The sequence below is a fragment of the Anoplolepis gracilipes genome, chromosome 16 (genome assembly GCF_047496725.1).
Source record: "Anoplolepis gracilipes chromosome 16, ASM4749672v1, whole genome shotgun sequence".
Classification (NCBI taxonomy): domain Eukaryota; kingdom Metazoa; phylum Arthropoda; class Insecta; order Hymenoptera; family Formicidae; genus Anoplolepis; species Anoplolepis gracilipes.
Window position 1 is genome coordinate 5,603,354 of NC_132985.1, and position 13,466 is coordinate 5,616,819.

Consider the following 13,466-nt stretch of genomic DNA (forward strand, 5'->3'; position numbering starts at 1 on the left):
CTGTCATCCCTTATAAAGTCTTCATTGAGGATCTGTCATATCCCTGGTAAAATCCATATCGGAGATCTGTCATTCCTCGTTAAAAATTGCTGTAACAAAATTTTGTTTATAAATTAAATTATTAAATATAATTATATATATATATATATCTTAAAATTAATATTAATTACACACTGGGAAGAAATGTAATGGGAAAATTATAAATATTACCTTAGTCACTTCAGTAAAGATGAATAATAAAAATTAGGATTAAACTGTTACGTTATTTGAATAGAATTTCAAAATATATATATATATATATATATATATATGTAAAATATATTCTCTTTACTGTTTTACCATCAAACGTAACAACCTTCCAACAAGCCCCATCTACTAGCAGACACTTGAATCTCTTCTTTTTTCTTATTTCTTATAAAGTATGTTAGATGTCAGTGTATATGTTTTGTATGTAATATGGCTACAAGATAATTAGATTGACATTACCTGTATAATAATAAATTTTATTGCATGAATATAGCAAAATAATTAAACACAAGAGCATGTAAATGAATATATATTTTAATTTATATATTTAATTTTATTCTTTTCCTACAATAGAGTAATAGAATAGTGAAATTTCATTTTATTAATGTACACATATATGTTGTCCTTTTAGTAAACAAAATTCATGGATGTATGTGAAATGACTAGTGAAAGTGAGGAAGGAGAAATTGTATCAGGCTTTGAAGATTTTACAGAAGAATTATGTAATTTACCTCATATTTTGAAATACATATGTAAGTTGCATAACCATATTAAAAAGCAGCAGAAGAAAATTAATAAACTACGAAATAAACTTGATGAACAGGTACATATTTAAATTATTATATATTTTTCATGAAATATTCATAATATTATTGATTATGTAAACTTTACATGTGTCATATACATGTATATTAGTTTTTTAATATAGTCTTTTAATATAAATTACTATGTTGTCTATTGTAGAAACACCAAAGTTTGCTTTTTGCAAAAACATTTGTAAATTGTGAGACTCAGACAGATTCGCTTAATCTTGATCCGATAAGATCCGATAAATCATTATTGCAAGATTGGGATATTAGTAATGATGTTAAATCATCCAGTATAGTAGATCAAGTAAAACAAGTAGCAGAATCAGCCTTACTACAAAGCGGTTTTGTTTATGAGGAAACATCAGGATTGTATTATGATTATAGTACTGGATATTACTATGATACGGTATGTATATTATATTACATTTAATATATAAATATTGAAACTATATATATGTATATATAATTTACTTTTATATAGTATGTAAAAAAATGTAAGAAAATAAAATAAACATAAAAAAAATATTTTATAGAAGCAAGGTCTGTATTACGATGGAAATACTGGGATATATTACTACTATGACAAGGCTAGTAATACCTATCAATTCCACAGTCAAGTTTGTGTAAATGATGTTACTACTATGCAACTTCCTATTTCTCAAAAGAAGGAAGGAAAAAAAGCTGAGAAAATACATAAGGTTGCAATTTACAAAATTAATTCCGTGCATATGCTAATATTCATTTTTGCAAGAAAATATTTGATATATTGTGCTTTCATTTACACAGGTTTCAGATGAAATAGATGAATTAATAAAAGGGCTGTCAGATATAACAATCAAAAGATACAGAGAACAAGCCTTAGGTAACTATATTATACTTTTAATATGTATATATATATCTCTCTTGTAGGCTGACGTAAAAAAACGCAAAATTAAAAGCGAAGAAGAAAATTCAGAAGATAAAGAGCCTGAGGAGGGTGAATGCTCAGAAAGCGAGAATGATGACGTCTCCGACGAAATTACTCCTGATATATCTACTAACAGTGAAAGCGACTATGAAGAAGAACCAGGTTTATTTTATTTTTTTTTTTTTTTTTAGTTTTATTCATTATTTTATAATAATTTATAATAATTAAAATATCCATTAAAAGTCAATATAATTTTTATTTTACATTTGATTATATAAGATATTATATGTGTATATATTACAATATATACACGTATATCTTTTTTATTTAATTAGCATTAATTTTAAAATATTAATTATAATTTTAATATATTATAATTATGTATGAAAAAGACTTACATAGTTTTCCAATTATTTTTTTTTTAAACGCAATTTGCTATGGAAATTTTATTGGATGTTCCACTGCTGATTTCATCTAAATTTCATATAAATAAAAATTTATAGAATTCAAGACGTGAAATGTCTTCTATGCAGCTTGCTAAATTATTTTTTTATTTTAGATTTAGCAAAAAGTTACCCACCATGTATAAGGGTTATTGTAAAGGAAACAGACTTACCAAAATTAAAAGTGGGCTCGCTTTTTCTCGTGACATATACAGGAGGTTCATTAGGTCGAGAAGGTGATCATTCGGTACTAATACCGGACATAAATGTCAGCAAGGTATTATATAATACATATTAATATATTAATTCATTAATATATTATATGTATAATATAATAATACATATATATGCATATATTTACAGCATCACGCACGTTTTGAATATGATGACACTAAGAAACAGTACCACATAATAGATTCTGGTTCGAGAAATGGTACATTTTTAAACGGGAAGAGATTATCAGTAGCTAAGCAGGAATCCGTAGCTCACGAGATAACGCATGGCTCAATTATAAAAATTGGCGGGACAAAATTATTGTGCCATATTCATAACGGAAATGAAACATGCGGTCATTGCGAGCCAGGTCTTGTGCAACAAAATATCATTCTCGATGAAAATAGAATTTCCAAGAAAGAACTTCATAAAGAAGAGTTACGACGTCTGAAACACAAGTTCGGATTTGCAAAAGATAATGCAGCTAATAATCAATTAGCTGCGGGTTATCAAGATAGAGCGCAAGTTAGGAGACAGCATGTAGGTTCCTCGCATCATCGTGATAAAACAGAACAGAGCTCTGTTCATACGTAAGTATATTTATAATATTTAGATAAAAAGAGATATACGCGACTTATATAGATATTCCAAAATTCTAACAAAGATATTTATTCAATCAGATCGATTGCAAAGGATAACAAAGGATTCAAAATACTCTCAAAAATGGGTTGGTCCGAAGGCCATTCCTTAGGAAAGGACGGAGACGGGATAACGGAACCCGTGAGTGCTTTCCTTAATCTAAGTTTTGATTATCGCAATAACGTAATAATTTTTATTACGAGAAAAATCACTAACATTTATCTCAAATTTATCATAGAATTGATTATTAACATAAAAAAGATGACGGTAAATTGTAGATTAGTTTATTACATAACAATTGGTTCTGAAGAAAAGATAGAAAAAAAGTATATAGCGATAGGATACCAGTCGATCGTTATTCTGCGACTCGGGCTTTAAAAAAATAATGTACCAAAGTATTTCTAATTTAACACGATCCGGAGGAGACTAGACTCGCAACGCGCACGTGTGTCGAAAAGAGGAAAAAAATCAAGAGAAGAAGAGCGGACGCACACACGCTCGACTCATTAGTCGGACGGTCGCGGGAAATCCGTGATCTCTACCCTTTTTTTCTTCCCTACCTTTGGTCGCAACCGCAGATCGTGGCCGATCTAGGTCCTCGGTTGCCCGGGTCGTCCGTTCGTGTCGCATTTCGACGGCGAGGAACGAAACGAGCGCCGTCAGTAGCGGAGCAGAGCATTCGTATGATAACGAGCGTAACTCTGCGAAATGCGGAATGGAAAGAAGAGACCTGGGATCGCGCGGATCGCGGGCCGGGCCGAGGGAGGAGGTGCCCCCGGGGGGGTAATGAATGCAAATGTATTGAAATCCAAATCATTATTTTGTCTAGACGCATCGTATGCCCCATTGCATACAGTCGGCGGTGGTGCTTGTGCGCGTAAAAGGATTAAAGGGTGGGATAAGGGGACTGTTATTTTCTCTCGTCTGTACTTCTGTCCACTGTCGCCTCCGCCACCCATTTGCCCGTCCTGTTGTCCCAGCGGTCTCTCTTCTCCCGTCCGTCTTTTTTTGTCAAATTTGTCCCTGTCGCTCTAACCGTTGCTTCCGCTAGATATAGAGAGCCACTCGCGCTTTTTGCTCGTAAAGCATCGTCGCTGTTTTAGACGCAGGCTGCTATTTTCTACGTAACACTGGTTCTTATAGATCTCTCTGATTTTCTTTTAAATAAACAAATGTGTAGATTGAAAGAAAGGTGCCGAAAATAAGAGCGCGAATTTATAATATATATTTGAGAAAAATTTAATTTATTAAAATAAGAAACTCGTATTTTAATTTATGCATATATAACATCGATACTTTGTATCGTATTTAATGGATTACTACATCTCGCATCTGTCTTCATCATCATATCATCTGGCATTTTACTGTTTTGCTGCCTCTACAAAACCTCTCCTTGTTTTTTTTCTCTTCGGCAAGAATTCCTTCAACACACGTTCATCAGACGTAATGTTTCCCGCTAGGTTTTGCTCGTAAAACATGCCACTTTCGGACGGTGGGATATACATTGTACATTATGTAGCTTGTAGACGTTCGTTGGGGCCAATAATCTTTTTTTTTTTTTTAATACAATTAAATGCAATGGTGATACTCATAAAACGCAAGACACGAATATTGGTCTTAAAATAAATTCTGGACAAAGTTTACGTCGCACGTGTGATGGAAATGTCATACATTTAAAAGCTAAGGATATTAACAAAGGCCAAGTGTTCGATCGATAAGTAAAATTTAAATGAACTTTAAATTATATATCAATGATGATATACTTTATTACTTGCATGCCTTTCTCTCGTTGCATAAAATAAGCGTTTATTAAAAACTCGGTTTATCTACAAAATATCTGATTCGGTCGCATTCTCTTCTAATTATAAAAAAATAATTAAATTTAGTTTACGATTTATTTTCAAGCTTTTAATTTTGCTAACATCGCGATCTCAAGGAAGGAAAAGGGGGGAAAAAAAAACTCGCTCGTCGGAATAAGTTTCCAGATCACTCTCGTTCACCGATCTTATCTAGTGGTATTCGCGTTCGCCGTTGCATTGCCATCGCAGACAGCTATTTCGCTTTTACATTGGATTCGTTTTTACATCACCGTCGTCTTTATACGCGCGCCGCTCACACAGCGAGTTGCAGCCTCGAGTGCGTTTCATGGAGATGTGACCTATATCGTAAACGACAGAGATGGAGAAAGAGAAGTGCCACGAGGTGCGCAAGAAACGGAACGAAGACACTCGTTGAGAGACGGTTGAGAGCCCGTAAACCAGACACATTGTAAAGCCCGCGAATGACGATTGCCAGTAAACCGCGGGATATAAAAGCGTCGCGGAAGAGGTGGGCCACGTTACGTGGCCTCTGCGTACGCAAGGCCATGCTATACTTTAACGGGGCTAAAATCTCAACGGATTCATTTATCTGAGTGCTTTATCCGGGTGCGTCGAGTGCGTTCGATTACAGATTTACGGATTACGATACCGGCTTTGCCGTCTCGCGCGAAGTACATTTATCTAACATTGTCCACGATGACATTTGCCCGGCAAGTATCGTGCATTTAAATTAAAAAAAAAAATAAATAAATAAAAATAAAAATAGGCGACTAGTAATCTGAAAATATTCAAGGAAATATTCGAGGAGATAACGAGATTACAAAGTCACGTTCCTCTCTGTCTCTCTTGTTTGATTTTTCATGGAATAACAGTCGTGTAATATTACGATCTTGAATATACTTTATATACATAAACCGCAATCAATGTTTGTAGCGAACGCTCGGACCGTGAAGTAATCGCAAACTGCATCCAGAAACTGCAACGATTTCATTTTATAGACTTCCCTGAATATCGACTGCCGTGTGAGCCATTTCACGGATACAACGCGAGCGCGTACACCTCGTTTTACGATTTACATCCATTTCCATATTGCATCTGTTTGCGGTTTACAATTCTCACTGGCAGGAAAAACTCGTCTGATTAATGACGCGATAAATAATCTCAAGTTGTTGACTAAGGTAATAAGGATTCCTTCGTTGCTTCCGTAAATCGTGCTCTATAAAAGAGAGATATATCTTTCTCCGATTTTTCACCGTGTAAAACCTAACTCGTCGAATACGCAATATGTATATGAGACGGCACTGACTAAATAAGGTAATGCGAGAGAATGTAAGCTGTTTGTTGAGAGAGAAATATTGTGCAAAACAATTTAGCCTACGACAAGTCAGCGTCAGACGAGATGGAATCAGTTAATTAATTTGCCTTAAGGTTTAACTTGAATTATGCGTTCGCTCCTTTAATTATACCTCTTTGTGGACGATATATGTATATCTGGCATTGATCTCGAATGGAAAGACATGTTTTGCAAGCGCAAACTGTGAAACGCGCGAAAACAAAAGGAGACACACGGATTTGCGTGTCTCGCGAAAACTTGTTGTTGCCATTCACCTCTTGTTTCTCCGCTTATTTTCTTTCTTGTCGCGCCGTCTATTTATTCACCGCATCTTTTCTTTTCCGACGAAAACAAAGATAGAAGCGGCGATAGAAGCGGCGAAAGAAAGGAAAAAGAAGAAAGTGAGAGAGGAATTTGCGCGACGGAAGTTGACCACAAGAGATGTACGCGGTTCGTTGCCGCGGGCGTTACGGATGGAACGCAAGGTCGTTTCGATATTACGTAATGCAGAGAGACTGCAAGAATGCACTGAGGATTCAGTCTGTCCTTCCCTCGATTGCTTCGACAAATCCGCATTGGAACCCGGGACGAACTTACAAATGACAGATGGCCGAATGGCCGAGAGAAATAAATTCATTTACAGGCACCCAGGGGAGTCCTTTTCTTTTGACGATTTTACTGTCATATTTAATATATTGGCATATAATACTTTGATAGATTTTAATCTCAGAATACAAAATTTTTTTCTTTTCGAAATTTTCGTCTTTATAGTTTGAATGAAAATTATCTTCCAAAGTTACTTTACAATATATATATATATTTAGGCCTATACACTTGTTTACGCAAATGATATTAAACTTTAATCCAAATGGAAGTATAGAATGTTTTGAATGCATTACTCGCGAAAACAAGGTAGGCAAACGAATAAGAGCAAATCGCAGATGTTGATTCCCATGCCTTCGATTACTTTACGATAACTTGTTGTTGCCATCCGTCTCTCGTTCGTTCCTTCCTTTTATTCTCTTCTCCGCCGTCTATTTATTCGCCCTTTTATTTTGGCGACTACGAAAAACAGCGCTGACCAAAAGGAGAAAGTAGAACTCGCGCGCGCCTATCGCGCAGAAATATTTGCGACTCGGTCCGTGGATCCAACGAGAGACAACGGTAAACAAGTTGATTCCCTACATGGTCTCTCCATACAGCTCTCGATACAATCTATCGAAACAAGAGATTTATATATTTCGTCTCAATTAATTTATCGATCGCGTTCATCTTCAGAGAAAAATACAAGATTATTTTAGCTATCGTAAAAAAGAATTAATATATACATATGTACATTGTACATTCATGAATCATTCAACTCCGCTTCTCACAAAATTCAATACACAACTTGTTTATCTAGACAGCTTTCTTATATTTTTTATTAACAGTAATTCAACCTGACAATTATTTCCATTAAGGTAGAAAATTGCAGAAAATGCAAATATATCCTTCTTTTATACATCATCTCGCATAACAAGTAGAAAGTGCTAAATAAAATTTAATAGAGTGAATGATAACGCGATAAATTTTACGATACGTAAACAGATTAAGATACAAATGTGAAATTGACTAAAATGAAAAGTAAGAGAAAAGTTTGGAGACTAAAAGATAGAAAAGAGGGAAAAGTGAGCTTGGTAGTGGCACGTTCGGAAGAGAAGGCAACAGGTGGGAATCTCTCTCTATAGTCTCACAAATAAATCCAACACAAACATCTCTACTGTCTAAAGACTATTTGTTCGTTGACCAAACGCAGATACTAAGTCGATTAAATAGATTAAGTAGCGATTTATTCTTTATTAGCCTCCTCTAGTTTTTCACAATTATTTTTCCCTTCTCTTGAAAATTTCTCTTTTCTCTTATTATATTATCCGTTTTTTTCTTTTACAACAAAAGATCTTTTTTTCTCTCTTTTATCTATTTTTTCCTTTCATTTAGATACTTTGGCGCGAAAGAATTGAGCTAATCAAATATCTGAGAGAATTTCATTTAAAATCGTCTGAAAACATTTTGACATATTGATGACATTTGTCGAGCACGTTTTGCTACATATAATTTTGAAATGCAAAGAATGCATCTGTTTAACGATAAATTAAGCAATTATTACATCTAATGAATATTTGTTCTACGTGAACGGCACGTGGTAAATTCGTGCACAAATAAAATTCAACCTTTTTCTTTAAACATTTGCAATATTATTTCTGTCGCTATTATTTTTCAGATGAAAATGCAGAATTCTCCTCACTTATATTATCATATCTAAAATTTTAGAAATTACACAGAGATAATTTTTTTATTATAATGCATTAAAAAATGTTATAGATTTCAAAGGTGTGTAGACAAAAAAGTACCGAAGAAATTAATGCCTTTTTTGCGATGCGAGATCCGTCGGCGCGACTCCCTGCAGGGAGAGACACGCGTGTAGACGTAAACGAAATTAACCAGAGCTCAGCTAGGAGGAAGCGGATGCAAGTGCATAATTCTGTACATACATTGGAGGTCTGTATACGCGGCGTGTGCACGTATCGGCTTAACAGTCGGCATTGCCGTACAGGAACGCATACACGTGCACGTTTGTTTGTATATTGGTTTGTGTCGGTATAACGTTAGTTAGCTAGGAATATACAATCCAGTCAGAAGCGGTCGATTGGTCTAGACGAGGTGTGTGTATATGCCCGCACAGCACACGTTGGCCGAATAATCGTCCGGGTATCGACATACAAATATGTACAATGAGAGATTTATTAATTACAACGCGCCGGGGCGCAGTGCTCGACGCATACGTCTCGATCAACACAAATCGTACGGTGTAGGGTCGAATCGGATGAGAGAGACGAGATGCCTGCCGATTATGTTTTCTTATATCACGCTTCCGATTCGATAAATTTATTATTAATGTTGTTTCAAAGCATTTCTTATCGGATTATTCCAAAGGCATACATGTATATCGTCTCGAAAATACGATACGTAAAATATAGTTACACATCCGAACGGGGCAAATCGTCTTTTATTACTGAGCGACGATTCATTTGACTTTACGATTAAGTGCCGTTGATTTGCCATTTCATATGCGTTACTTTAATGGTTTAAGTACAGAGAGCCGACGTATATGGACCATACATACCACACGGGAGACGTCGGTTGCCCTATCGCCGCCAGACGGCTTCCGTCTGGGTAAACACACCGATATACCGAACACAGTCTGGCCGGCAGGGCTTACCGACTACCTAGAGACATCCATCACAGGATTATCGCGGGAGGTACGCTCGCGCGCGGTTAGGACGTGTGATGCCTATGTATGCGTACGATCGGTATGCATAAACCTCTTGTTCGTGTACCTCGTCTGCATCGTCCACATCTACGTGCTAAGCGTATGCTGGGCCGTTCTCTGCCCCGTCCTATACTATACTTTGTCCGAGTCTCACTTCCGATTCTCCCCAGTTAATACTTCCGAAATTATATCCCCAACGCATCATTCGTTCATTCTGCACTACATATATGATATTGCAATGAGAATACAGACACGTAATATGTATATAAAATAGAATTTTTATCACGAATCTGCTTTCGATAAAAAAGGAAAAAAAAAAAAAAAAATAATTTCGTATAACGTATGAAAGATCAACCTGCCGGAAAGTCCATCATATACTTGCGCTCTCTTTCGAATTAATTTTGCATACAATTGTCTAAACTTGAACGTGGTGACTTTAAAGTTCTTCAATTTTTAAAGCGTGTTATGGTTAAACATTTTCAACGCGATACGATGAGAAATGTTGTGTGTAATCGCCTCGGTAGCACTGACCCTCTGAAAGTTGCAAGATATTTGCTGAGGATTTAAAATAGATTTTTCACGATAAAATAATATTTCTCTGAACGTGTACGTTTCGCGTAGAAACATTTTGATTACAATGGATATGAGAAAGAGAAAGGAGAACGAGAGAGAAAGAGAAGCTTGACGTTTATTTGAGAGTCGCGGCCGTGGTGCAGTCGACGATGTATTCGGAGGTGGAGAGACAGAGGAGGAAAAGGAAGGAGAGGAGGTGGCGACGGCGGCGGTAGCAGACACACTGGCAGCGTTGTAAACGAGCAAAGTTTCGAACCCAATATGCTGTCTCCGCGCCGGAGCCCATATTCAAGCTGTCAAGGTGCGGCGCACGTGCGTCCACGTCGCTTCCCGGTATGCCAGACGGGTAAACCGGGACAAACTTTCGAACTGGCACAGACCGTCTGGTACCCTACCACCGTCGCGTCAGAGAACCCGCGAATTCCTAATATGTTATTGTACTTCGACATCGTTTTGTTCTCACGATCGACCACACGGTGTCTGGGTTCTCGACCCAGGAATTTCCTTCCTCTCTTATTGAGCGTATATCGGTGAGCATTTTCCACCTCCCAAACTGGTTAATCGTAGCACGATTGCGTACCATTTCAAATTTCCTTGATTAAACACGTCCTGCCCTGATGATTCGATCATTGCCATCGATTCGCTCTGTCATTTATATTTTTTCGCGGGCGCCAATTGACGCGTTGCCCTTTGCCCGGGCGTGCAATAGAGTTTCGCGCGCCACACGCACGTATACGCATGCACGCATAATCGATGCATCTCGACGAATCGGGGTACGCATATGCATTAAACGTGTCTGGGGTTGAACGATGAATTAAGCGGGAGAAGAGAGAGAGAGAGAGAGAGAGAGAGAGAGAGGAAGGAGGGGAAGAAGGCAGACGTCGCGACATGTCTGCGCCATCTAATCGGTAATCACGGTGCATTGCCTCCTCTCGGCTGTGTCGCTCGGCATCAACCGGTGTGGCCTATTTGCCTATTTTCTACCCTCCTAGCTTTCGCCCTCGCGTCAGAGACGAGACTGTCAATCTTTGCGCTGTACCAACACACGTACATTATTCGATTCGGCAATCTGACAATCATCTTTTCTTCTTTTCCTTTACTCGCAAACCTCATACGCAGGATTTCATCCAAATTTTCCGTTACAAAGTCAGCTTCTCAATTTTTATTTAGATCTCTCGGTCTGTATAAATAATGAAATTGTGAATATATGCAAGATATGACTAACATTATTACTAGGCTGGAAGCTATTTTAGTCTCCCCCTTATAATAAACTTACGAAATCTAGGTCGTGGTGCTGAGACTGGACAAAATAATTTAGTAATCCGACGGTGATATCCGACGGGAGACGCTGTTTAATGAATATCTTATACCGGTCGTCTTTTCGCCATAGTTTACTCCGCCATGCAGACCTTTCTCTCTCTCTCTCTCTCTCTCTCTTCCTCTCTAATATCATCGATCGATCTACGTTAACCGTACGGCTAATAATTTTCTCGATTGATAATCTCGAAATAACTTTAATTCGGGTGCGATAATCAATAATCAGACTGACATTTTTTTAGCGATCCACAATAAGCTAATTGCAGTAATTTTAGCCTTGGAAAAATGTATTAAACCAATAAGTATTTGTCGATTAATAACTATTAACAATGAAAGCAATGAAATTATTAAAGTTAACCGACACGTCAAGTAAAATCATAACTCTCCTAAAAAGTGAATTTCTTTTTTGGACGATATTGGCCGCCGTCGACGAGAAGAGAAACCGAATCAGCGAGCCAGTTATATATATATATGCAAGTGGTCTAGACAGTCCAGACAGATGCATCATCGCTAGCATCATCGAGAGCGAGAAAGTGAAACTCCCGACTTGGGCCTTTTCGCTCCTCGACTCTCGTCAATCGAGTAACGACCGCGGTCGTTTTACGTGCTCTACAGTCCTCGTACAATTGTCATCGGCAAATGAGTTCTTAGTGTTCTTATACGGGCGATCCTCGTTTATAAGGGCACGTTCAGAATAACAAGTAATTTACTCTGCCGCGCGCGAGATTAGACTAGATTTTTGAGAGAGAAATTTGCAATATAAATAGCAAATGAATAAAAGTAATTAGCCAAATATATGCGCGAACGAAAATTTGTCGGCCAACTAGACCGTGATAAAGTACTTTGCAGAAAAAAAGTCACTCTTTCCTTTCATTCTTTTTCTCCGTACTTCAGTTTTTTGGTCTCTTTTTTTGGTCTCCTCGCGCTAAGTAAGTCAAGTAACGACGGAGTAGTAGATAAGGTCTTGGTTTGAAGCCTAGACAGAGATGTCACTTGGCCTAAATAGAGTCAAAGTACAACGAGTTCACTGAGTTTTGGCGAAGGCAGAACTTGGCGTAAAATGTGATTTTCTCGTTGGCAATCTATGTGAAATATTTCCAAAAAATTAATGAAAACGATTTAAAATTATAATAAAGAATTGTGGTATTTTTTTTACAGGTACCTATCAAAGCCAATTTCAGCAAAGCAGGTATTGGATTGAGCGAGGCAGACTTTCCTAATATCGAGATAGATTCCAACACGGAGAAAAAGCAGATATTGTGGCGAAAGACTCAGGAACGTTATAAAGAAATAATGGATTGATTTGTTAATAGATATATTAAATTAGACTCAAAGTGAATTGATGTATATATATATATATATATATATATATATATATACAATTAGTTACGTATATCGTAAAAAAATTTTACATGAACTAATAATAATTATACATAAATTATTAATCTATCATTCTTTATATTTCGAATTATATCGGAAACTTTTAAAGTTCTTTACGAAAATTATATTGACGGCTTTACAACAAAATGCAGAATTATAAAACGATTGAATTATTGAATGAAGATTTGTGAATTGTGTTTAATCAATCTAATCAAATTGCTGAAAAACCGTTGGTTCATTATTATTATTATTATTATTATAGTTATTTTTCATGTACATGTTTATAAAAAATATTATTGATTATATATAATTACAATATGAAATACATGTTTACATTGCAAATGTTTCCGAAATATGAAATTTAATGTTTTCATGAAAATTCATCTATTCTTCATAAAATTTACATTCTTAAATAATATATTTTTAATATATTTATTTTATTGTTCCTTCTACAAAAATAAATGTAATTCTTTTTAAATGACAGTAATTTTACGAATAGCGCCATCATAATTAACGAACAGACTTATTAAAGATAATTTTTTTCGAGCTTTAAATCAATCTATATAATTTGTAAATAATATGGCATTCATACTATTCGAAGATAAAATATTCGAAAGAGAATGAAATGTTACGTTTTGCTGCGCTTAAAAACCTCCGAAAACATCGCTGTCTAAATTCCAGTCGTTCTCTCACGA

General features: G+C 36.1%; 1 protein-coding gene across 3 annotated transcripts; it reads left to right on the forward strand.

The window, feature by feature from the left end:
- Positions 1-436: 436 nt before the first annotated feature.
- LOC140674693 (angiogenic factor with G patch and FHA domains 1) lies at positions 437-12,724 on the forward strand. 3 transcript variants are annotated; one of them, XM_072908449.1, is made up of 10 exons: positions 437-544; positions 659-850; positions 991-1,242; positions 1,370-1,534; positions 1,623-1,698; positions 2,303-2,463; positions 2,550-2,989; positions 3,080-3,179; positions 8,553-8,729; positions 12,550-12,724. In XM_072908449.1, exons 2-10 carry the CDS (start codon positions 671-673, stop codon positions 12,691-12,693), a joined length of 1,695 nt encoding a protein of 564 aa, XP_072764550.1. In that variant the 5' UTR covers positions 437-544; positions 659-670; the 3' UTR covers positions 12,694-12,724. The 3 variants fall into 3 exon arrangements, with proteins under 3 accessions (XP_072764550.1, XP_072764549.1, XP_072764551.1); XM_072908448.1 differs by lacking the exon at positions 1,623-1,698 and adding an exon at positions 1,746-1,905; XM_072908450.1 differs by lacking the exons at positions 1,623-1,698; positions 8,553-8,729 and adding an exon at positions 1,746-1,905.
- Positions 12,725-13,466: the final 742 nt, after the last annotated feature.